Source organism: Gymnodraco acuticeps, unplaced genomic scaffold, assembly GCF_902827175.1.
Source record: "Gymnodraco acuticeps unplaced genomic scaffold, fGymAcu1.1, whole genome shotgun sequence".
NCBI classification, from domain to species: domain Eukaryota; kingdom Metazoa; phylum Chordata; class Actinopteri; order Perciformes; family Bathydraconidae; genus Gymnodraco; species Gymnodraco acuticeps.
In genome coordinates this window covers 1557010-1583168 of record NW_022992205.1, presented here as the reverse complement: position 1 = coordinate 1583168, position 26159 = coordinate 1557010, and the positions used below count along the sequence as shown (strand labels likewise).

The 26159-nt window shown below is 42.8% G+C and overlaps 1 protein-coding gene across 3 annotated transcripts in view; it reads right to left on the bottom strand.

Moving 5' to 3' along the window:
• The window catches only part of igsf21a (immunoglobin superfamily, member 21a), a 277788-nt gene that overhangs the window by 28159 nt on the left and 223470 nt on the right, over nucleotides 1–26159 (bottom strand). For 2 of the 3 annotated variants that reach the window (XR_004568004.1, XM_034205655.1), the window contains exons 6-7: nucleotides 17338–17812; nucleotides 2099–2199 (exon numbers count right to left, since the gene is read on the bottom strand). Coding sequence is in view for 2 of the 3 variants with exons in the window: in XM_034205655.1 (XP_034061546.1) it covers nucleotides 2099–2199; nucleotides 17338–17812 (576 nt within the window). In the remaining variant the exon portion in view is untranslated. The remainder of the gene's footprint in view (nucleotides 1–2098; nucleotides 2200–17337; nucleotides 17813–26159) is intronic. The other variant, XM_034205656.1, reaches the window with a different exon arrangement.

The following is a 26159-nucleotide window of genomic DNA, read 5'->3' as shown; positions in this document are numbered from 1 at the left end:
AATAAAACCGTTCTCCATGGTCTTTGCTTGCATCAGGTTAAATGAGCGAGTAGATTGAGTCAGGCTCTTGGGAAAAGGTCACATTGCGATAACAAAAACATACTTAAAGGGTTTAGGTGAGACCTTTCTGTCACATGACCCCAAGAGCACAGAGTCCAGATACAAGAGGACACTGAGCTAGACTCCTGAAACCATCAATGTCCTATTGAATCCAATACATAAGATAATTTGAAAAATAAGAGAATATAACTAAAATCCCCACTGTAGGATAAGCTTCACTAATGTATTCCTCAAACATCAAACCTGAGGTGATACTGGCATCTTATTTTTTCAGAAAGTTAGTAGGCAGAATTACCAGTCTTGACACACAATGTTATCTACTTGTGAAACCCTGGAGCTTAGTTTCAGTGGATAAGGGAAATTTGCTTTCTGATCAGTGCTGCGCCTATGCTGCCAAAGGGCCCGTCTGGCTGCTTGCCACAGTAAAGCCTGTGTATAATAACCAATGTTAACACTGTTCCAAGAAAAAAAGTTAAACAAATCCTGAGGTCGTTTGGAAGACATAAACCCAAGATCTCACCAGTCTTGGTGCACTAGACAAAAAACAATACAGAACATTCATTTAACATGGAAATGTCTCAAAAAGTGAAATACAATCAAACAACACATCTGACTTATGATTCCTTGAAATTCCAGGAGCCGAGATGTAGCAACAGCAATTTGTACTTTGGGCCATTAACAGGTCCTTTCTCAGGATCAGCCCTTTCATTTTCACTTGACTGACTCCAGCTGGATGGTTTCGATGTGTCAATCCTGTCAAAGAGATCAGCCCCGTCCAAAGGCCATTCCCACTGGGGACATGACGGGGACATGACGGGGATGACAGGGACACAAAACAATAACCTGTAGCTCTTTCTTTGGGATTATAGTGCAGGAAGTGGAAATCCACTAAATGACACCAACTTCTATAGCATGGCTGCCTGTTGGTTAAGACTGATAGACAGGGGCATCAGTTAGCTATCTGGTAGGGGGTTCAGTCATTCATAAATCATTTAAAAACGTCACTTTTGTACAGTTCATTGTTGCCTTATTACTGCTGCTACCTTAACTATTGCATGTGGTATACTGTTAAAAAGCTGCTACTTTTTTACCATGAATGTGTACCAATTACATTTTTTAATGGGTGTTTGTCTTCTTTAATTAATGTCAGCCTATTGTTTTTACCGATTTATCTGAACTATCCATTTGCTGGAAAAATCAGAGGTGGAAAAAGTACTCAGATCTTGTACTTAAGTAAAAGTAGAAGTACCAGAGTTTAGGAATACTCTGTTACAAGTAAAAGTCCTGCATTCAAAATGTTACTCAAGTATAAGTAGAAAAGTATTAGCTACAAAAATACTCAAATTACCAAAAGTAAAAGCAGTCACGGCAGATTGGCCCATTTCAAAATAATATATATTAAATGTGTTGATCATAATTATTGATGTATTAAAAATGTAAAATGTTATCAAAGTTGGTAAAGGTGCAGCTAGTCTTAATGACTGCAGGGTAGCTTGTGAATTTACTCCAGGTGGAACTAAAGTCTGATTTAAGAGTTGTTTGTTTTTCACATCATTCATCCAAAACTGTAAAGTAACTAAAGGTATTAAATAAATGCAGTGGAATAAAAGTAAACGATTTACCTCTGAATTGAAATGGGGCAGAAGAATTAAGTAGCAACACATTTAAATACTCACGTAAAGTACAAGTATCTCAAAATGTTACTAAAGTACTGTACTTGAGTAAATGTACTTATTTACTTTACACCACTGGTAACAATACAAGTTTCCCCACTGAGGAACGAATAAAGGATTTCTGAGTCTTGTTTATTTTTGCAAAAACTTTTAGAAGACATAACACAGCCTGGAAAATAAACGTTTCTTTATTTAACAGCCTGTATACCTGTCCTCAATGCGATAAGGTGAATTCAAATTTTGAAAAAAAGACAGAGGGAAACAAATGTGTATGCCCAACATAGTGGTCACTCAGGAGAAAACACAAACATGCTAACATGCACATATTGACAAGCCATTGACTTTTCAAACCCCCATGCACTTACCCCAGGCGATCCTACCTGGAATCCTTGCACCGTGATGCGCACCGTGTCCCCCACCTTTGCTCTGGTGGGGGTCATGAAGATTTTAGGGCCCTTTGGAGCAGCTGAAAAGAGAAATCAAAAAGACAAAGGGAGGTCATTGTACTGAGCCGAGAGAGCAAATCCTACTGGACACCTGTTTTGCCACAGAGGGAGAGAGACAAATACAATTTCCTGTCAATTAAGGTCACGGGGCGAGAGGCGAGGGACCTGCAGGTTCTTTCATCCAAAGGACTGTGCTAGATTTATTCCCCCTTGGAGAGAAACATAACTAAATTGGGTGGATACTCATTACTAGAGGAGAATGGGAGTGCGCCGGGTGGAGTGCAGAGGCAGTGAGATAAGGGACACTCACAGAGCTAATTCCCTTGTCTTGGTGTGGACGGCGGTCCCAGATGGCTTTCATTTGGATCATCTAAAACAATGGGAGTGAGGGAGCGGGCAGATTGTAATATTCTGAGGTTGTGAGGGGCCGGTGATTGCCCAGTGTGTGTGTAGCGTCAAGATAAAATGAGTGATTTGCATAATATAATAAAAAGGTAAGTCATTTCATTACGGTTTTACAGCACAGTTTACTGCATTAGGCCCATATAAGCAGGTTCTGCACGACTTAAGATGATTAACAGTACCGTAGAAGATAGCTCCACACGCTGTGCACTTCCATATGTTGGACAAACGAACTGAGCAGCGCATGCAATGAGACTCAAGCTAAGGGCATCCTATCCATTATGAGTCTACAAGTTCTCCCCAGGAGTGCTTCAATTCATTTGATTTGAACTTTTAATATAAATCACGCTGAAGTTAAACTAAAGGATACATACATAAACTGACAAATGACCTCAGTATTTAGCTATTAATCTGGCAACAAAGTGTCCACTGTAGCTAATGAAGCACAGCCTTTTCTTAGGCGACCATTGACTACAAGCCTGCATCAGACTAATGGAAGAGGAGTTGCACTGTCATAGCTGTTAATAGGACTGAGCATGTGGTGTTGCCCATGTGGTGTGTATAATGTCTGCGACTACTTTCGTAAAATGGAGCGAAAGCATTTTAATTGCATGAAATGGAAATTGAAAGAGCGGATATTCAGATTGTAGCACCACTAGATGACTTCTTATTTTACATTATCCAGTCTATTTGTCCAGAAAATCTTCAAAATAAATGGAAACCTTCCACTATTTACACACGAAAGGCATGCTGTGAGCAGTTTGAAATGGCGAAGTGTTACATCTAATTTTGTAGATAGCATTTAACTGGATAGTTTTGGCATGACAGTGTGAAGAACTATCTTTATACCACCCACACACCAACAGAAAAGGTATTTTTAAATGCTGGTGTCCTATAGAGCTAGCAAGGCATATGGCTGGGGAAGATGATGGCTGATTTCTGGGATTTGCTCCAACAGTGACAGTTGGCCTCCTACGTCACCACCTTTGATTACGGCAGCTTGCAGTGTGATGGACATAACACAGAGTCTCTCAGAGGGTGAGGGGCCTCACAGGGGGAGATGAGCCATGGTCCCTTGAGACTGTCGACAACCTCTTCGGTTTGCCACAAGGAAATGTTTGGAAGGACGGGTCAAAGAATACAAATTCCCTCCAGAAAAACAACAGTTCACCGTGCATCAGGTGTACTTTTATACCTAGCCAAGGCATCAACAGGTTTGCCGAGCTGCACAACACACTGGAAGGAGACCTGTCACATTACCTGGTTTCATAGAGTGGCGAAGTCACGCCCATCTACTTCCGATCCATGGGATCTTATTTCGGAAAAATTATGTATTGAAGTCAATGGAGAGAGAAAACTAATCTTTCGATCCCGTTTGAATTGTGCCATGAATTACACATATGATGTTTGTCAATCTTAAATAAACATTTCCATGTCAAAAAAGTCACAGTTTGTCGTAAAACTGTTGAAATATAAGACTATGAAAAATACGTAACTAGAAAGACTACAAATCCCAGAGTGATGTCATAACTGATGTCACCATTTTTTTCTTCCACCAAATAAGAGATAGCTAAGATAAGATAAGTTTAACAAGATGCCTGTGTGCTTAGTACCAGGTGGTTATCATACCAGCAATGGGTCTTGCTCGTTCTTTCGCTTCCCGTCTGATGAAAGGACCAGGAGTGGCTGGATCAAGTTAGCTACCTAGCTAGTAGCTAGCACGTTAGTTATCATTACAGTTGTAGCCTTGTCATTTTATTAGCCTTAACATGAAGTAACATTTAAAATGTTAAACAGTAAGAGTAGTAGTCATATTTCGTGAACCCTTTGAAGAGTACTGTCACACCGGTGTGATCATTCTATAATACACCATTTAAGCCCGGGGGAGAAATGCTAACGCTACATTAGCACCGGCGATCTTTTCTACTTCATGCTATCTGCACAAATGGTGCAACATTAAAAAGACCAGGCAGTTCAGAGAGAATCAAAGGCAGGCAGGCAGCTCTGCATGACATTCTTCTGGACGTGTTTCATTGTGGTTATAGTGAGGGTAGGGTTGCCAACTTCCAGAAATGGAGAAACGGGACACGCGCGCGAAGATTTTCGAGTTTCTGGCGGATTTAGTTACTTTTTTTTGTTACTTTATTTCAGTTTTAGGGTTAGGTTAGGGTTATGTTATTTCATTCTTTTGGGGGAGCCAGCCCCTAGGGTTCGAAAATGTTTTTGGGGGTCAAACCCCCCAAAACCCTCAAAATGCATAGAAAACTTGAACCCCCTCCATTAACCACATCACTCCTGTTCTTCAGCAACTTCACTGGCTCCCCGTCAAATCCCGTATCGTTTTTAAGATTCTGCTCCTCGCCTTTAAGGCCATCCATAACCTCACTCCTCTGTACCTCTCCGACCTCCTGCACATCAACACACCCATCCGCACTCTCAGGTCTTCTGCTTCCCTCAGCCTCACTGCACCCCCCTTCCGTTTAACCACCATGGGGTCTAGAGCCTTCAGCCGCTCTGCACCCCGCCTCTGGAACTCCCTCCCACCTGACATCCGCAACACTGACTCTCTCCCCATTTTCAAATCACGCCTCAAAACATATCTCTTCACACTCGCATATCCACCCTGATCATTATCCATCACACATCCTCTGTTTTATTTATTTGATTTGTTGCATTGTCTTGTTTATGTTTCTTATGCTGGTGTTAGGTATTGTGTATCTTGTTTTTTATGTGTTTGTACGGCGACCTTGAGAGCCTTGAAAGGCGCCTATATAAAATAAATGAATTATTATTATTATTTATTATTAAAACTATAGGTTACTTACGTAACCCCAGTTCTCAGAGTAACATGAAGTGAGATGTCTCACTATGGGATGCGCCTCATCGCGGAGCAAACAGAAGCATCAATCTCATTACGCCAATCCTGATTGGCTGGAGATCTTGACGTCAGCGTCAGGGAAATCACCCCCTATAAGTAGCTTGCGCCACAACGCATGCGCCATTCAAAATAAGCACCTCTTCTCGCTTCACCATAGCAAGGAGGGCCGTCTGGTGAGACATCTCACTTCATGTTACTCTGAGAACTGGGGTTACGTAAGTAACCTATAGTTCTCATTCATAACACTCCGTTCGATGTCTCACTATGGGAAATTGTAGCTCCCGTATTGCCAGACGAGCTTATCTCGAAAATCACCAAACCAACCAGAACTTAACAGGTAGAGCTCTGACTCAACCAGGTGCCCAGCACTGCTTGAGTCACACTGGGAGCAGAACGTCCAGCCTGTTAGGAGGCAGACAAAAGTGAGCGGCGAGGACCAGCTCGCCGCTGCACCAATGTCTTTGATGGGAGACATCCTGGACAGAGTCCAGAATGCAGCCAGACTCTGAGTCGAAAGAGCTCGCGGACCCGAGGGTGCCTGCGAACTCTGACTCGTATGAGCCCCAAAGCAATTGCTTCCACAGACCAGTGGGAGAGCCGTTGCTTAGTAACAGACTTGCCCTTATAAGGGTTAGCCCAGGACACAAGGGGTTGGTCATTATGACAAAGCACCCTTGATCTGTCCCTGTACGTGCGTAAATCACGGGCTGGACACGGCAAATCCGGCCGCTGTTCCCCGGAGGAATACAGTGGCGGGGAGGATGCCTCAATGTCCGCCTTAAGATAAAGGTAGGGTCAGGCTTCAACCACACTCTGTTTGCCCTGGGGCAAACTGAGTGCATGAAAACTGTACAGATAGTGCATGAGTGCCACTGGCTCGTTTGTCAGCTGCCAGGGTCAGCGTCATGTCACACTGTATTTAGATTGTACCACTCACGGGCCAGGCCCATAGAGCCAAGCGCTCTGGGTGTGGGTGAAAGATCGCCCCCCCCCGCTTGGGACAGTATGTCCCTGCGTAGTGGGGGCTGCCATGGCTGCCCGCACAGCAGCTGATATATCTCCGCTAGCCAGTACATAGCTGGCCAGTGCGGAGCTATCAGGATAAGTGTGTGGCGTTGCTCTCTCACTCTGGCCAGAGTTGGGGGTATCAGAGCCAGGGGTGGGAACGCGTACAGAAGGCCCGGGGGCCAATTGTGCGCGAGTGCATCCACGCCTAACGGTGCATTTAGATCACGCATCGAAAAGAACAGCTGACACTGAGCGTTGTCTTTCGATGCGAACAGATCCACCGCGGCTCTGCCGTAACGCACCCACAGCTGGCTCACAATCCTTGGATGTAGAGTCCAGTCTGCATAAAGTGGTATACCTCTGGACAGTAGATCTGCCCCGAGGTTCCTCACTTCCGGTACGTGCGTCGCTCTCAGAGAGAGGAGACGCCTACCGCTCCATAGGATAAGTTTGCGCGCCAGTGTGTGTAACTGGAGAGAACGCAAACCCCCTTGGCGGTTAATATACGATATCGTGGTCGTATTGTCTGTCCTCACGAGGACGTGATGTCCCCTGAGGAAAGGCAGAAAGCGTTTTAGGGTGAGAAACATCGCTAAAAGCTCCAGGTAATTTATGTGTGCCCGCTGGAGGTCTCTGCTCCAGAGACCCCTCACCGGGCGACCTTCATAAATACCTCCCCAACCTATCAGACACGCGTCCGTGGTGACCACTTTCCGTGAAAGAACAGCACCCATAGGCACACCTCGTACTAGAAAAGTCGGGTGCAGCCAGTGGCGCAGTGCCATTACGCATTTCACAGTAACCATCACTCTCCGCGCGCCATGGCGCTGAAACTCCCTCATGTGTAAGCGTCCCAGTCGTACGACCAGGATGGCTGACGCCATGAGCCCCAGCAATCGCAGGCATGATCTGAAGAGAACATGTTTGCGCAGCTGGAAAAGAGCGAGACAAGCTCTGAAAGCTTTCACTCTATCCGCTGACAAGCGAGCTGAAAAGGGCACCGAGTTCAGGTGTAAACCCAGGAAGAGTGGGGCACAACATGCTCTTCTCTGTGTTTATTATGAAACCCAGGTTGAGCAGGTGCTTTACGAGGACATTCGTCTGCGTAACAGCCTCCTGCTCCGACAGTGCGAGAAGCAGCCAGTCGTCCAGTTAGGTCGCCAGGCGAATACCCTGTTGTCTTAACGGGGCTATCGCGGCTTCCGTACATCGTACAAACACCCTTGGACTGAGAGACAGACCGAAGGGGAGTACTCTGTATTCATAACAGATCCCCTGAAATGCGAATCTCAGATATTTCCTGTGTGGGTAATATACTGGGATGTGAAAATACGCATCTTTCAGGTCGACTGATGTGAACCAGTCGTCTTGTCGCACGAGCCGCAGCAGAGATGTGTGAGTGAGCATTCTGAACTTATATCTTCTTAGATATTTGTTCAGAGCCCTCAAATCAAGTATTGGCCGAATTCCGTTCCCTCCCCGTTTGGGAACGAGGAAGTACTTGGAATAGAAGCCGCCCTGACTCTGCTCGGCGGGTACAATAGATATAGCCCTCTTTTCTAGGAGAGAGAGAATCTCTTTCTCCAGAATATGGGCTGACTCTCCTCGGGCCTGCGAATGCAGAATGCCCGAGAAGCGAGGGGGGGTGACAGCGAATTGGAGTCTGTAGCCCCGTGTTACTGTCTTGAAAACCCAGGCAGATGATGTGAGCATCTTCCACTGCATGCTCCTTAGAGCCAGTGGAGATGTCACATCTCTTCCCCTCTGAGTCTCTATTTGTTGTGTTATGGGGCCCTCTAGTGTCTGAACACAGTGGTGCCCCCTTTCGACAATCCCCACCGACACTGCGCATGCGCATGACGGTGGTGCCTTCACAACCCCAGCCGGCACTGCGCATGCGCGTGGCGGTGGTGCTTTTAAAAACCCCAGCCGGCACTGCGCATGCGCGTGACGGTGGTGCCTTCACAGACCCGCCTGTAATCCGCCTTTTGAGAGATGCCGTAGCTGCTCTCAGAAGGGGAACAGTTGACGGGCTGTTTATTGTTTTTCTTTTCATTTTTCCGAGCTGCGCCCTTGGCTTGAAGCCTGGATGCGTCAGCGGAAAATGATTTGTGACAGAAAAATCAATAAGTGTGTGACATGTGTTTATGCGGACTTGAGGATGGTGTTGAGGCATCTCTCGAGGCGGCGGGAACACATTTAGAGCTGGGGAACAATAGACTTCCAGCTCTGTCACAGAGGGGAGAAGGAGGGGCTGTCACGCCGCTCGCTTCTTCTTCCTCGACTGCTGGCCGAAATTCTGGGTTGGCTGCGCCTGAGCTGCAGCCGGAACCGGAGATTTTCTAGGCCAGCTCGCCCTCGTCTCCAGCCTGGGCTGGGGACTCGGGGCGGGCTTTTCTTCACGACCCCAGCCGGCACTGCGCATGCGCGTGACGGTGGTGCCTTCACAGACCCGTCAATTGTCCGCCCTTTGAGAGAGGCCGTAGCTGCTCTCAGAAGGGGAACAGTTGACGGACTGTTTATTGTTTTTATTGTTTTTCTTTTCATTTTCGAGCAGCGCCCTTGGCTCGAAGCCTGGATGCGTTAGCGGAAAATGTTTTATGACAGAAAAATCAATAAGTGTGTGACATGTGTTTACGCGGACTTGAGGATGGTGTTGAGGCACTCGGGGCGGACTGCGACCTCTGCGTTTTCGGTATTTTGAACCGAGCAGGGTTCGGAGCAGCTTGGACGAAGGGCTGCCGCTGCGAAGGCAGCGGCTGGGCCCTTCGAGGGAGGCAGAGGTGGAGGTCCTCGTCCTCCTTCTTTTTCGACTCGCATCTCCTCTGCATGGAGGCAAGAGCGGAGCCGAAAATCCCCTCGGGAACGATGGGCATGTCAAGCACATCCTGAACAACGTTCAGAGCCCTGGCGGACAACGCTGCGGCTCTGTAGGACCGTTCAGTCATGGTCGACTGGAAACGGTCCACCTTCGCTGGCAGCGTGGGGTTCCTGCTTGGTGACCCATCCTCGGTGGGAGGTGGGCTGCCACCAGCAGTTCCATCGGCGGTATGCGGAGCAGGCCGAGCCTCTGCGGGCGAGACCATGGTGAGGTCTCGCCGGGAGCTCCCGCCTGGTGAGGCGTGGGGCTCCGTTCCCGCCACCGGGTCCCGGCCTGAACGGCGTGGGATCCCGGTTCCGCAGCTGCCGCTGTTAGTGAGCCCCAGACCGACACAGTGAGGGGCTCAGTCTCTGCGGCGGACGCCCCCGTGTCTTGATTGCCAAACGGCGAATCAGTGGACATGAGGGAGTCCTGTTCCAACAAGCTAGCTTGGTGTGCTGGCCGTCGGTGGAGGCTCTTTCGGGTGAAAAGGGCACAATGCCCGCACGAGCCGGGGTTGTCGATAGCCTCCTGGGCGTGTTCCAGCCCGAGGCAGGACGAGCAGACCTGGTGTGAGTCTGTGCCTGCTATCTTCAACCCGCAGCCGCATGACCGAGCCTCCGAGTCCCTGACTCCTCTGGTGTGAGGGGGAGAGGCGTCCATCTTGTTCGCCTCGTGGCGTGGAGAGGACCTGCTCGTAACAAGTACGTCGTTGAGAGAAAAAGTGTTACCAACCCGTCCTTAATCCGGAGAAAAAGGGACGGTGTGGGTCCTTTGTTCTCAAAGAATATTGACTGGTGTGTCAATATACTTCTAATCCTTTTCTCCTCCGTGAGAGAGAAAAGAAAAGCGTCCTCGCTACCGTGGTGTCGGTAGTAAGGGGAAGCTAGCTAGCAACAGGTGCGTAGCTTAGCTTGAGAAAAATCAAAACCTTACCTTACTTTCCGGGGAAAGAACGGCGAGGTCGATTTTAATACTAACTGGCGTTAGTATTACCGTCTTCTTGCGAAGCAGAAGGAGTAGCCGGCGAGCGCCCCGTCGACCGAAATGGTTATATTTGGGTTCAGTCTGTGGACCGTTAAGCTTGTCCGGCTACTATAGAGATGTGCTCTGAAGCGAGAAGAGGTGTTTGAATGGCGCATGCGTTGTGGCGCAAGCTACTTATAGGGGGTGATTTCCCTGACGCTGACGTCAAGATCTCCAGCCAATCAGGATTGGCGTAATGAGATTGATGCTTCTGTTTGCTCCGCGATGAGGCGCATCCCATAGTGAGACATCGAACGGAGTGTTATGAATGAGAACTATGCATACCTATAACACAATACAAACACAATGGTCTTACACCTGCATTATGGCTACTACATCACATTGTACATCAGCATGTTCAAATCGGATAGGTGGGCACTAGGGACATCTGGGCACCTCGATGTACAATTGGCTATTTTGTCCAAAATGTTAAAAAATTAAATATTTGAAAAATGGTAGTAATGCAAAGTATACATGATGTGAACATGCACGGTATGTCATTATTAGACTTAATGTTATCCTTCAACCAATCATTTTCCCAGCATTTTCCCATCAATCAGCTGACTGACACACACACACACACACACACACACACACACACACACACACACACACACACACACACACACACACACACACACACACACACACACATACTGTACACACACACACACACACACACATACTGTACACACACACACACACACATATACTGTACACACACACACACACACACACACACACACACACACACACACACACACACACACACACACACACACACACACAACACACACACACACACACACACACACACACACACACACACACACACACACACACACACACACACAGTTTTTTATGGACAACTTTACTATTCAATCTCGTCCAACTGATCTTGCAGCTGTCACTCCTCGGCTCTTGGTAGTTCAGGCATTTATCAAACCTGGCAACTCCGGGCTTCCTTGCAGCTGTCAATCAAAGTCCAGTGGCTCCGCCCCAAAGTGCCAGAAACTATTCACGCGCGTAGACAGACTCCGCGAGGCTGACACTCCCGCGAGCGAGCAAGAGGGCTGTCTCTCTCGCGAGCGAGCGCATAGCCGCTCGCGGGGGTTTAATCTGCGCGCGAGGGTCATTTTATGCGCGTGTAAAAGCACATTTTCCGCTCGTGAGTAGCTTGTTTTACGCGCTAGAATATTGACCCAAATCTGACTCCATACAAATCTGACTCCATAGTTGGCAACCCTAAGTGAGGGTATCCCTTGTTTAGCAAGACAGTAGTGACGGCCATCTTGGTGACGTGTGAGTCTGCGAGACCAGAGATGTAGTTCATTCAGCGATTTTTCCGAAATAAGGTCCCATGGAGCTCAACCGGAAGGGGAGGGACTTTGCCACTCTATTGGAAAGAAAAGCAGAAGAGGCATGTCACCTAATGTAAAACCCCTCACTGACTGCTGGAGCACTCTATCGTGGTGATTCTAGCACTCTGCAGTGCCTTTTACATAGACTTTGTGACCCAAAAGGAGGTTGATAAAACAGATTGATGAATGTGAGCTGCAGACATCAGGCACAAACAAAACACTAGGTACACATAACAAGTATATATTCGCACGGGCAAACGGACCCATACGCACATAGACATTTACATATATATATAACCATACACATACATGCACACATATTTAATCCACCACAATACACACACACACACACACACACACACACACACACACACACACACACACACACACACACACACACACACACACACACACACACACACACACACACACACCACACACACACACACACACACACACACACACACACACACACACACACACACACACACACACACACACACACACACACACACACACACACACACACACACACACACAGATCACAGACGCCTTCCTGAAGCTGAGCATCTGCTCTTTGATTATCACGGTCTGGCAAAGCAATGTGAGGAAGCCTAGATCCGTCCTCACTGCTGAACACTGTACGAAATGGAATTCCACCACGTGTCTAATGACGCTGAATAATAAACACCTTAGCCAATCTAAATCCAAAGCAGGGAACTTATTTCAATTATTTAGATGCTCTGTGTTCATGAATACAATCCAGGCATGCAGAATACACCTGGCATATGATCTCATAGCGCTGTGTTTTTCTTTTTTGGACCCCCAAGGCCTGGTGCAGCTTCAGGTCCATTTGTATGCTAACCACAGAGCGAGTCATGATTATTCATGAAGTGCAATACAACATTGGTCAATTGTCAGACTGTCGCTCCGTCTCATGTGGCAATATTAAATCTCTGAAATATGTATTACTTATGGGCCCTGCAAATAACTCCTTTTCATTTCCTGACTAAACATAACCTGAGAGAAACAAGAGAGTGTGTGCATATACAGAAAGACAGATAGTTAGTGCAATTATCCATTTATGGCTGTATAATAGAAATAAACAGGGAATGTAAGTGTTGGAAAAAATGTGACGGGCTGATACAGAGTCCTATTAGAGTCACACAATGTTTAAATGCTCTCAAACATGTCAACCATTTTGCCGTTGTGCATAACCTCAACCTACAGTATACCCCTGCTATATTTTGATATTTTATTCCATTCCAAGTTAGATCAAGCCAAAAGCATGTGTGTGAGTGCTTTGAATTTCAAGTGTGCTCTAATTAGAATCAACACACGCACATGTTTTGTTCTCTTTTCTTTAGGTGGTGGATACAAAAATAAATGTGTGTCTGCTGATGCACCTTCCATCTCGTTAAAAGAACAAAGGTAATGACAAATGAATGCTTTCAAACACGGAAAAGATAAAGGCTTGTCAAAATATTAGCACCTTTGACATTTAGCAAGAACTTCACAGGGCCCATTGTGTGTCATCTGTTTTATCATCAACATGTGAGAGAGGCAAAGAGCTGTTACTGCAATACTTTGTCAGAAAAGCTAATTTACTGCCATTATACCTTCAACTGACATGGCTGTCTGCATCCTGCAACTGAAGTGCTTTTTTCAAATCCACTTGGGATATGTTGGTGACAGGTACTACATGTCAGAAAGATAACTTTGGATGTGAGATGTTCCCATTTGAAAAACACAACAATAATAATTTAAACAATCGGTGTTTAAATATGGGCTAAACTGCTGTTTTAAATTGGATTCCCTCCTCTGCTTATGTGGTTTAAAGGATCATTCTTGAAATATATATATTTTCTTGTTATCAACACATTGTATGAAATGAAAAAAAACAACAATACATTGATCATCCAAAGAAGTACTCCTAAAAACACAATTGTTGCAATCAAATAAATAAATAATAAATAATAATAAAGGATATTTTTGAATGAATCCAACATGGCAGCTGGATTCTTATTCATAGTCATACAAGAAATTAGATGAGATTTTATATAGCACAACCTATGTCCTGTGCATGTGAGGACCTACAGTACCAGCAGCAATGGGCATGGTTTAGGTGTGTGCCGAGTGACACTAAAAGGCTGTTTGTTCAAACAAAGGTGGTTCCTAAAGAGGTAGGTAAATATGCTGCAGCAGCATTATAACTGGGTGTATTTTATTGATTGAAAGAAGAGCAAAGAAAAGCACTTTTTTGAAGAATTAATATTTTTTTCTTTTATCCTAAGTGGCTTTGGTAAGAGTTTGATTGACATTGTTTTTGAAAGTGCATGCCTCTTTCCAAGGAAGCCTTCTATGGTGGTTCTATTAAAAAAAGGGACCATCTGGCGTGTCAGGGTCACATACACCATCATGTTGACATTAATTCTCACTATAATGATACAAATGTGTATTAATTCACAACTGAAAATAGTTCCAAATAAATGAACTATTAATTTTCTTTCAATATTGTTTGCTGAGCATGAGAGCCCAGCTCTTTTCCTAAAAGTTAAACTCTTTTGATGGTCTGAACTTCAAACTGACCTAACAGGAATAACATAAAGGAGTGTCCCTACTTTACTAATTGCGACCCTGTAGGTGTACCCTACTTACCCAGATGTGTATATGGATTCTGGCAGGAAGTTTTCCTGGCACAACAAAATGTAAAAATTGAAATTAACAATTTTTTATCACTGTGTGAGTGCACCATAAAAAAAGCTGCACTAAATAATTCAACTTGGTGCAACAGTATTGTCTTCCATCATCTACATTTAGATACAAAGAGTCCTCTGTGTCGTATTTTTTTTAAATGAATTTCAAAAACATCAAGTTGCTAACTTAAAATGAATGACAAATTGTTGTATTTGTTTACTGTCAGTTACAACAAAATGTAAAATAAATAACGAGTAAGATTTTGATCATCTTAAAATGTAGCCAAACTCAGAGGCCTCAAAACATGATTTAGGATTTTCTTTCAACTTGTTCAAAATTCAGCTGCTAGAGGTCTAACTTAAACCAAATAACCGACCACACACTGTAACTTAAATCCTCAAGACATTTGCTAGGCCTCTTAGATTACTGGAGAGAAATTGGTTGTTGGTAATAACTACTGACAGAACTAAACATGGTGAAGCAGATGTTAGCCTCTATGCTGCTCAGGTCTGGAATCAAAACTATGAATGTATAATAGGTGCACCATGTAATGCACTCTATATGTTCTTTTAGCTGATCTAATGCCATTTTATCTTTTATTTTCATATGCTCTTTATGATTGTTTTATTGTATGTGTTATCTTCAACATGTATGACGTGTACTATAAACATAAATGTGCCTTGCCTTGTTGTTGGGAGACTTTAAATCCCTACTAAAACCCATTCAAGTCTTTCCACTTCTGGATTATAATGACAGTCTCCATACATCGACTCAGAGTGACCACAGCTGCTCACCAGCATAGAAAGAGGGATACTTTTAATTAGATGAAAGGTGGCGATGTGAGATAACATACTGACAGCGAGAAACAGTGCAGCAAGCAAATATGTACCGGCCACCGTCTCCTCATTCAGATTCTCCCTCTGCCTTCAACCATAGCTAGCCTCTGATGGAAGATCATGTCTCTGTTTGTCATGTCAGGATGGTGTGGCTTGTCTCCAGGAGGACCATGCCAACGTATTGCCTTTGAAGTGTTAATTGGATGTGCTGGAGGCCATCTTTGTTTGTAGATAACAAGAAAATGAGAGTGTGTGTGTCTCTTGGGTTACACATTCTTTAAACTTAATGCTAACTTTTCCCTTAAAGTATGACTCCCTGTGTTTAGAATTCAATACCTGCATCCCTACGTCTGCTTTGATATTTTTCAGATGGAAAGTTTGCAAATAATCCCACTGCTCTATGTTTCCTTTTTTCAAATAAAGTGATGGAATTTAGGGAGGATGCAAAACAGTAAAATGTCATACAAAAGAGCTTAAGGCAGCTGCTCATTGAAATTTGGAGAAGGGCATCATCTCTGAAATCGTCTCACCGATGATATAACATGTCTAAATTCTCATTTGACTTCTGTAATTGAGGCTGACTTTTTCAATAACGGTACTGAGTTAACTCAATCTAGCAACAGACAGCTCGATGAATTGCCCTGTCAGTCAGTCAGAGTTTTGCATTTGCCGCTAAACTCGCAATCTGCTCAGTTGTAACACAATTAATTGGAATCAAATTAAAATCAGTGTTGTTCTGAGTACATTTGCAGGGGACACATGAGGGGGCCCGGTCGCTTTCCAAGTGTAGCAACGGGATGCAAGGACACGGCAGGAGATTAAAAAGGAGAACAAATGAGAAAAGGTTGTGTGTGTGTGTACCTCTAGGTGAAGTGGGAGGAGAAATAGAAAACAGATGAAAACAAAGGTGGTGGTGGAATGGAACTAGGAAAATGTCTCCAATTGTGTACTTGTGTACTTTTCTGGCTGTTCTGAGTGCATAGGAGTTTCCTAATGCGAAGTATTGCAAAATGCACAATGAGTATATGGATGGTGTAGCTGTCAAAATTGGAGTGTGGGATGCTGGATATTTCACTAAACGATCGCCATCTTAGCTACGTTATAGATGCTAAGCTAACAACAGCGATTGAAGTTGCTCCGATATACCAACACAGTCTCACGGAATTTCGTGTTATACTGTAGTCACAACATTAATCTATTGATTCGTGTTCACCAACACGATTTCGCCATTTTTTTGGTGTCACACAGAACGATTTTAAAAGCAATGTAAATAATAACAAATTAGAAGGAAAAACAGATAAAAACCAATACAGATTTCAGTATTCTGACACAGAACGATTTTAGAAGCACTGTATTTATATTGGTAGTATGTTTCGTGCCTGCACCAAATAATAACAAATTAGAAGGAAAAAAAGATGACAAAAAATACAGATTTCATTATTCTGAGGCTCTGAGCCCCATTTCTTTTCCTCGCGGACGGCAAAAAAACTCCGACATTATACAATTTAAAATAAAAGGGATAGGGTTAGGCTTAGGGTAAGATATTGAGTAAGAAAATGTTTTTATGAACCACACAGCATCTGGTCTTCCAAGACCCGACCGGACACAAAGACGTGGTGCAGGCACGAAACACACTACCAATAGAAATACATTGCTTTTAAAATCGTTCTGTGTGACACGAAAAAAATGGCGAAATCGTGTTGGTGAACACGAATCAATAGATTAAATTAATTTCGTGACTATAACACGAAATGCCGTGAGACTGGGTTGGATATACACACTACATTACAAATAAAAATGTATATTTTTCTTCACTGTTCAAGTAATGTCTCACTATTCGGGGTTCACAAATAAGACACGATTATTTTACAGGGTTAACTTAGCAGTCTGTAATGATTTGGTACCACAAATGATTGTTGCTAGCTAGTTTGCTAAAGCTAACAGCAGATATCGTCACTTCTGGTTAGGGAAAAGTGGCAGTGTGATTGCATTAGTGTTCACAGTGCACGACAATCAGTGCACTAAGGGAAGTATTCAAATTGAGACACAGTGCAATGCAAAAACAATGACTTAGTTTTAGTCTTACTCACATAGAGTGACCTCTGTCTGCATGGGCATGGACAATGCCGGGTGCTTGACTTCGCAGCTGAACAGGGCATCATTATCCAGCTGCGGGTTGAGGGTCCAGGTGAGTCGGGCCTGGACCACCACAGAGCCGTCACTCTGGGGGATGTTAGTGTGACTGAAGTAGTAGAGCGGGTCTGTGCTGTGCACCCAGCGGGGGAACTCCCGGCTCACCACTGTCTCTGGGATGACCTCTGTCGCAGGGCTGGGCTCGTTGGCCTGCTGGCCTTGAGTGTGGACACGCTGGGGGGTCTCTGTGTGCACACGGGGCACTCGCCCTTCGGGGTCCAGCAGGGAGAGGGAGCGCTGTAGTTTAGTATCATCGAGGTCTCTGCTGATGAGCGGCCGGGCCCCTCTCACCCCAGCTGCGCCGCCACCCTCATTGGAGGTCTGAGTGTAGGAGATCACCTCTATCAGCTCGCCATCACGCTTAAAGTACACCTAAGACAGAGAGTGAAATAGAGGGACAAGACGACAGAGAGGTGAAAGAAGAAGGAAAAAAGACGAAAAAATATGTTAATGCAACTATATATTCAGGCTTCCTGGTAAATATATGTACAGTATATATCGACTATATACTGTATAGTCCATGACACAGTATGCACTCTTCTTTTAGCTCTGTTGTAACTCCTTTGCAAGAGAGCACAACATTGCCTGAATATTTACCCATATAATTAGCAATGGCAAACTTTCCCATGTAGATAACCAATAGAAACAAAGAAAACCATTCATTTGAAGATCTGGTGCAAATGTCCATGTTATTCACTTTTCTTTAAAGTGGACCTATCATGCTATATTTGAAACATATATTGTAGGGCTATACCTATATAAAACATGTCTGCAAAGTTTCTTTTTCAAAATACCAAACAGATCATGCATTTTAGCCATGCCTCATTTCGCTCTATTTACTCTTTTTTAGCCCTGTTTTTGCAAGGGCTGAATCTGAGAAGTCTTCTTCGCTGCTTTTGTGGCAGACTACAGCGCCACCTACAGGCCTGGCATATGTACTACAGCGTCTCCAGCGCTTTCGAACGTCAATGGTCTTGGCTGTTTCCTCCTGATAGGTGGACAGTTGGCCATATAGGCGGAGCTCCTCGTTTCTGACGTCAGAGGTATTTCAAATCTGGATCAGTCTGTATCAGCTCCGTTGCAGCCCCATTTTTAGAGATTTGGGTATGGAGGAAAAGAGAGAGGGTTGTGTTTTCTGACACTTGGTGATTCCCTGACACACCGGGGACACATATTCATGTATAAAAGACGTACAAAAGTGCATTTTGCATGATAGGTCCCCTTTAAAATCTCTTTTAGTCTCTATCAAGGAATTCTAAGAAAAATGGCTTAAATAATATATTGTGTTTTTAATGGTGCGTCCTTACTTTGTCTGTCCAACTTCTGGTGCTGGGCAGGTAATTTAATGTGGGTTTAATCGATTTTTTTAAACCCAAAAATGCTGCCTGTATAACCAAAACCAATAACTGAAAGACTGAAAAATGCTCCATAGAACTGAAGGGAATTGCACAGTGGGATGATCATTTGGTTTGACTTCTTGTCTGAAGGAGTGATATCTTCCACATTCAATAGCAATATGAATTCCTCTATTAGTGGAGCTTTAACAATGATTTTAGAATTGATTCAACAGCTTTGTTATTGCCAGAGTAGCATGTGCTGCCACTAAAGATATAACAGGAGTTTCACCAGTTCATAACATCTCTGGGTGCCTAATCCCATGACAGGGAATTATTTATCTTATTTAAGCACCAGATATGACCACAACATGAAGTTGTATAGTCACTGCTTGTTGAGATGCTATTCAGCAAACAGATATGTTGTATTTGTTGTGTTGCTGAAGGAAAGCAAACCTAATCTGGAGCTCTTTCAGAGACCTTTGCTCAATTGAATTGAATATGCCAAGGATCAAATAGTCATTATTGTCAACAGTGCATTACTAACTGTATGAGTGGATAGGGCCAAGCTCCTGTTGAATAACGCCAAAACAATTTTCATATTCACAACAGGGATGGAGTTTATAATCCTTGAACGACAATACAGTTTAACTTTGAATGTTTTTTTTTATCAAACATGTTTGTATTTAAAGTGAGAACATGTATTTTTCAGCCTTATCAGACTTAACAGCAGTATTGTCAAGTTCAATCCAACAATAAATTAAACTATGACCGCAGGTGAGTTTGTCTCCCACACACATAGACAGGCAGTATGAGAAAAATAAAGACCTTTTTGAACATTAAAGCATGTAAACATGTCACACTAGCCACACAATACAAATATCAACCTGCACATTAGTATAATATGTCCTCTTTAAATTTGAATGTAATATACAATGAAAACATTTCAATTTAAGTGTTCCGCACCTAAAGACATCATCTATTATAAATGGCTCTGTAATATATTCAAAATGAACAAATAGTGTTGTTTTCAATGAACAAAGCCAGTAAGCCTTTTAAATGTAATTCAATGTAACAATAAATTCATCTTCTTTACTTAAATATGAACTTTCTAAAACATTGATAAATCACAGCTGTCCTCTCAGCAGTCTGTGTGGGCTGAGGTTATTTTAGTGAAGACAGATGCCACATCATTATATTACAAGCTGTGACATGCTGCTGTTGTATCCAAGTATTTATAGCCAACTCTAAAAACCTTCTAATGGCTGCCATCAGAGAAGGCTGGTACACACCAACAGTGACCAAGTGACCTTGCTCAAAGGTATTCTGCAGGACAGGTTATTGTCGTTTAAAAGTAACCAACAAACAAATAACCTATACTTTGTCAACAACCTGCTGCTGTGTTCTGTGAGTCTTAAGCTGCACTATGTCCCCATCTACCTGCACCACATTTCCAGTACATAGGCCGTGTTCAAACAAGCTTTTCTTTCCAACTTTATCATGCTCTTTATTTCTGTAAAGGTTAATGCACTGCAGCACTTAATTATTTCATTAGATTTTCTATACGTTTAATGTGATATTTAACTAGAGAAAAAGCACATTTGAGTAGTTGCAGTTTTCTTTTTAAATCCAGTCTATAAAGTCTGATAGCAAATTGTTGGAGCAATTCTGACATTAGTGTAATATGTTCTTAAAAGATGACTAATGACTACGCCTCCAAGTACAACCTTTAATTAGTGCACAATTCCAATATTGTGCACTAAAGAAACCTCCTCAAAAGGGTATTCAAGTTCACTGGAAAACCATATATAAGTATGAGTTATTACTCTCCAGATATAGGTTCATTTAAAATGAAGATTTGGTGGAAAACAGTCCTCTAAACGTGTGAATGAACACAAGTTTATTTATCGCAGTCCAGCATAGCGTATAAGGCACATTTACAAATGAAGTTACACGGCATTCAATAGAGTGCCACTGTGACGCATCCTAAAACTCAGAAGTAAGTTAGCATTTTACCACTTCCGGTTAGTTCGACAAAAAAGCAATGAAATTTCTCCATAGGATTTTGGAAAATAGCTCCAAATAAGGTCTGTGGTTGACACAAATTGAAGAGACGGATCACGTTTTGTTCTACCACATTAAATCCATCAGCAGTGACCCCACTGGTGATTTCTGAAGAGTTTACGTGTCTAAAAAACGATGGTTGTTAACAAGTGGCTGAATAGGACTACAGAAGTTGTCGAGGCCGTTTTACGTGATTACACCGAACACGTAAACACTCCCGCTAAGTTTGTTTCCCCCCGTATTCTGCTTAAAAGCAAGTCCCTGCCTCCTGCAAACTGTTAAAACAAACGCTTCAACTTGTACAATTTTGAATCTGAGTTTTGAATATGGATCTTAAGTTGGCGTGACGTTGAAGCTGATGCAGTCACATGCTGATGACATGTCATCAGCATGTGACTGCAACTTGTTCCTGTTCGCGGACGACTCAGCCCTGCTGGTCTCTGACAGGAACAGGTTGCAGGTTGAAAAAACCCTCAGCTCCGAGCTCGGCAGAATCTGCACCTGGCTCGCCGATAATAAATTATCATTACACCTGGGTAAAACAGAGTCCATTCTCTTCGGTTCGAAACATAATCTCAGCAAATCCGACGACTTCTCAGTTGCAGTGGGCGACATTATTGTCACAAGTAAGAAGGAAATTACATACCTAGGATCTATTCTTGAGGCAAACCTCTCCTGTGACAAAATGGCATCCAATGTAATAAAAAAGTCAATCAAAGAACTAGATTCCTATACCGGATCTCCTCTCTGGTAAACAAAAACACCCTGAAAACTCTGGCAGGAGCACTCATTCAAGGGTACTATGACTATGCTTGCACGTCATGGTACCATAGCACCTCCAAGGCGCTAAAAATAAAACTTCAAACATCGCAAAATAAACTGGTCAGACTACTGCTTGACCTTTCATCTAGAACCCACCTCACCTCTGCCCACTTTGACAACCTAGGATGGCTTAGAGTAGACGACAGAGTACAGCTACTTGCAATGGGCCTGGTCTACAAGATCCACTACACCTCTATGGTACCCATGTACATGTCAAAATTCTTCCCAAAGGTCAAGGAATACCATGATCATAACACCAGAGGGAGCTCCACAAATCATGTGAAACCCAGATTTGGCACAAAAAAGGGGGAATACACGTTTCGCAATTATGCCACATCAAGGTGGAACGCTCTTCCCACAACTGTAAAGGAAAGTAAAACTATACTTACCTTCAAAACCTCTCTTAAAGAGCACCTTCGGGGGAGAGCATTGCAAAACTGGCCCCGGTAATGGTACAAATCTCAACCTGTCGTTCAATGGACAGCTTCCCCCCCCCATCTATGTATATACTCGCATTTTAGACTCTGTTACTAACTGTATATCTGTAGACTTGGTATGTCCTAAATGTCCGGTTAGGATGTATTAGAACGAAATCTAAAATGAAAATCGTAAACAAGCAATCTGTATGTAAAAAAACCACCTGTATGTAAATTGTAAATAAGCCATCTGTATGTCAAATATGTCTTATATGTCTTAAATGATATGATGAATTGGAAATGGGGGACCCTGATGTAAACAAGACGAAAGTCTTTCTCTGGTCTGCATCCCCTTAACAATTGTATGTTTTGAGCTGTACTGTACTGTACCCAATATACAAGCTGTTAATAAACTTTTCAATCAATCAATCAATCAAGCAGCAACCCTGCTGTAGTTCGTTTATAGCATAACGTTAGCATTTTGCTTCTGGCGACTAGATTTGTGGTTAGAAAATTATAAAAGTAGGATAGACATGTGGATATTATCCGGCTGAACAAAACGTGATCCGTCTCTTAAATGTGTGTCAACCACAGACCTTATTTCCAGCTATTTTCCAAAATCCTATGGAGAAATTGCATTGCGTTTTTGTCGAAGGAACCGGAAGGAGTTTACTTCCGGGTTTTAGGAAGCGTCACTGTGGCACTCTATACCCATCCCTTTATCTGCGTTCATCCTATGTGCACTCCAGAGCCAGAGCTTAAAATCCAATAGCGCAATGGGATAGAAACATCAACTTGAAAAGAGAAGAAGCATTTTCACCGTGAATCGAAACAGCTCATTAATTATCACAGCAGGTGGAGCGAGAGCAGCGTGGATTACAGCGTACCATGCACCTGTTCTGTAGCCTTTGTTGGACAAAATGGTGTGGGTACACAATAACACCTGTGTTGTCTATGGGTTGGTATAATAGGGAATTTATCCTCTAATTCTAGGTAATTGGTGTGTTTCTATAAACATTAACAAAGAAATTAATTTATATGCATAAAATAAACATTGATTAAACAGCTACATTACTTAAGATAGAGCTGTGTGCTCTAAAGGAGTGAGGAATAATACCTTCATTGAGGTTAAGCATATTATTAAGCGTCAGTTTACCTATTCATACTGATCCAACCATGACTAAACATCTTTCTTTGCCACCTGTCTGCTTGAGGTATAAGAAAATGAATCAATTAGGGTTTCATCAAAGCTGTGAATGAATGGGATAACAGGAATGTAGCTGCAGGGAGAAGAGTGTTATTTCTGTGTTGTTACCCTGCAGTTCTGCTCCTTTTTCATTTCCGCTTTCATTATTTGGAGGCAGATATAGAGTATTACTATGGGAATAATACAGACTGAGATATAAATATACTTTTAAAGAAGGAAAACTGTTAGCGGGGTTGGGTGAACTCAGTCATTTTAGATTGTAATTGTAACGTTGTTTCGGGACTCGGGAGTATGTTGTTCTTTTCCAGTCAACATAATCATGTGTGGCCTCTCTTCCTCAAAGCATTTTTTAAAATTATTAAACATATATCATTGACATTTTTGAGACTTGTAATGAAAAATGAAGCATTTAAATTGATTATCATGTTGGCCGGCAGTGGCACACACATTAAAACGACCCAACAAATTACATTGGGAGAAACGCACTTCAGTTTGAAAAACTATGCAAATATAAAAACACTAATGTGCCAAAACACATACAAATCAAGACACATCTTCACCAACTTGAGAACATATGAGCAGCATTAACAAACGCTGCAAGAACCTCAAAACAAAATGGAAATCAGGGGACCCTAAAAAGTGACACACACAGCTGGGACTGGAGCACTTGTTGAGAATTATGAGGTTGGCTAACTGTCACTGTCACTGGAAATGTACCAACAATGTAAGTTTCATTGGCTTATTTGAACAATGTGATCGCATGATTCCTTCCGAAACTATTGCAGATCTGCTGCAGCTAACCAAGCTAACCTAGTTATTTCAAATACATTGACGAAACACTTGCAATTATGAAACAGGATAACTGTGCCAACAATGACAGTTGGCTAATATTATAATCCCCAAACGACAAAAAGTGGTCCGGTGCGGATCACTTTATAGCGTCCCTGTTTCAGTAGTTTTTCAAGCTTCTCGCAGCTTTTGAGTTTTAGTAAATGCTGCGCATGTTTTGTCAAATTAGTGAATGTTTTCTAGATGCTGAGCATGTGCTGTCAAGTTGATGAAGATATTTCTTCTTTTGCATATGTTTTGTCTAATTTGTGTTTTTATAAATGTTTTGGGTCACGCGTTTGCACCTGTTGGCCACCGTAGCATTACATTAAAGTAAAAGTGTTCATATTAAACTAATGTATAACAAAGGTCATATTCAAATCTCTTTCAAAGCCAACACATTGTGCTGATAATAAATCAGGCTAAATAATACCAACTTCAGACATTATTTAATTAAAATCAAAAAGATAAGTGGAATGCAGTTCTGCAAGGCCAAAATATGACATACAGTGTAGGACGGCAGGCAGATAAGAGAGAAGAGACACATGTGACAGTTCCCTTGCCACTGCATGTCATTTCCCTCTGCCAAAATATGCCAACAGGACCTTGTATCTTTGCAAATATGAATAAATCCACAAATCATTTAAAAAATAAACGCAATCAAGGAGACATCTGTCATCACGCTAAACTTGGTCTGTGTTCCTTGAAGCTACCAACTAATTTTCTAAAATCTCATTTCCCACTTTTCCTTGTTTGACAGGAATAGATAAAGGAGAACGCATCACTTATTTCGGTCCATTTAAATGGGAGAGCAAACACTGATTCATTTTCCACAAGTGATTATAAAGCTGCCAAAATAACACAGGGGATGACTCTCACTGTGATGCATGTCCCCAATAAATAGTAGCATTTTAGAAAGTGACATGAGCACTTTTGTACTTTTTAGAAGATGAATCTTTCTCTTGTTTATCTTTCATTCATTGACTATTAAAGCATATCTTTTTCAGTTGCCAAATTGAATGAAATGCTTGAATAATATTGTCATACAACATTTATTGTCCTTTAACAAGGACATCTTATGCTCATTTTCAGGTTCATATTTGTATTGTGTGTCTCTACTGGGACATGTCTTCATGCTTTAATGTTCAAAAAGCTCTTTATTTTTCTCATACAGCCTGTGCTACAGCACCTCTTTTCACCCTCTGTCTCAAACCAGAGCTCAGTCTGCTCTGATTGGTTAGCTGGCCTGCTCTGTTACGATTGGTCAATTGCTCAGAGATGTGTTGGAAATGTCCAAAACCTTAGCATATCACGCACAATGTGTGCGCTAGCCAATCGAAGTGCAGTGTGCATAGTGATGTCATTATTTTACGGAAGTAAACAGAGGAGTCCAATCGAGTGTTCCAGGCAGGGGGGGGAGTTTGTGGGAGAGAAACTCAATCTAGAAGGAACTTTTACAGTTCAGACCATTTACATGCAAAACAATCTATATAGCTCACTACAACAAAGGAAAAAGCCCAAACAGCATAGCAGAGCCTCTTTTCGATATTATGGAACACCACAATGGGAAATTCCAGACATATCGTCTCAGTCAAATTTAAATGTACTAATCTTTGGGAAAGCATAATGTGCAAAATGGCTATATTGTCTACATCCAATACAATGGCTTGTTGGGTAATACATTTATCCGCTGTGGAACTTTTGGAATAAGTCCTAGCTCTCATGTAAAGGGGGATTTTTGAGTGTTTTTTGGCATTGCTGTTGTATTGTTCTTTTACAAACATTGTTACTGCGAAGTGATTATCAATCACGCCTCTGTTATAAATCCCCAAATATTGTTTAATATGTGCAGACAATGAAACCAGACACAAACCATTCTGTGTTGAATTAGTACAGAAAAAACTAGGTGTAATTCTGAGCAGTATCCCATATACAATGCAATGGCAGTAGTGAAAATAAGCTTGGATGGCATGAGAAGAGTTTTATATTTTTCCTGTGAATAGGCGGTGATGAAAGCACCTGCACTCGTAGTCGCCCCGATCTCACAA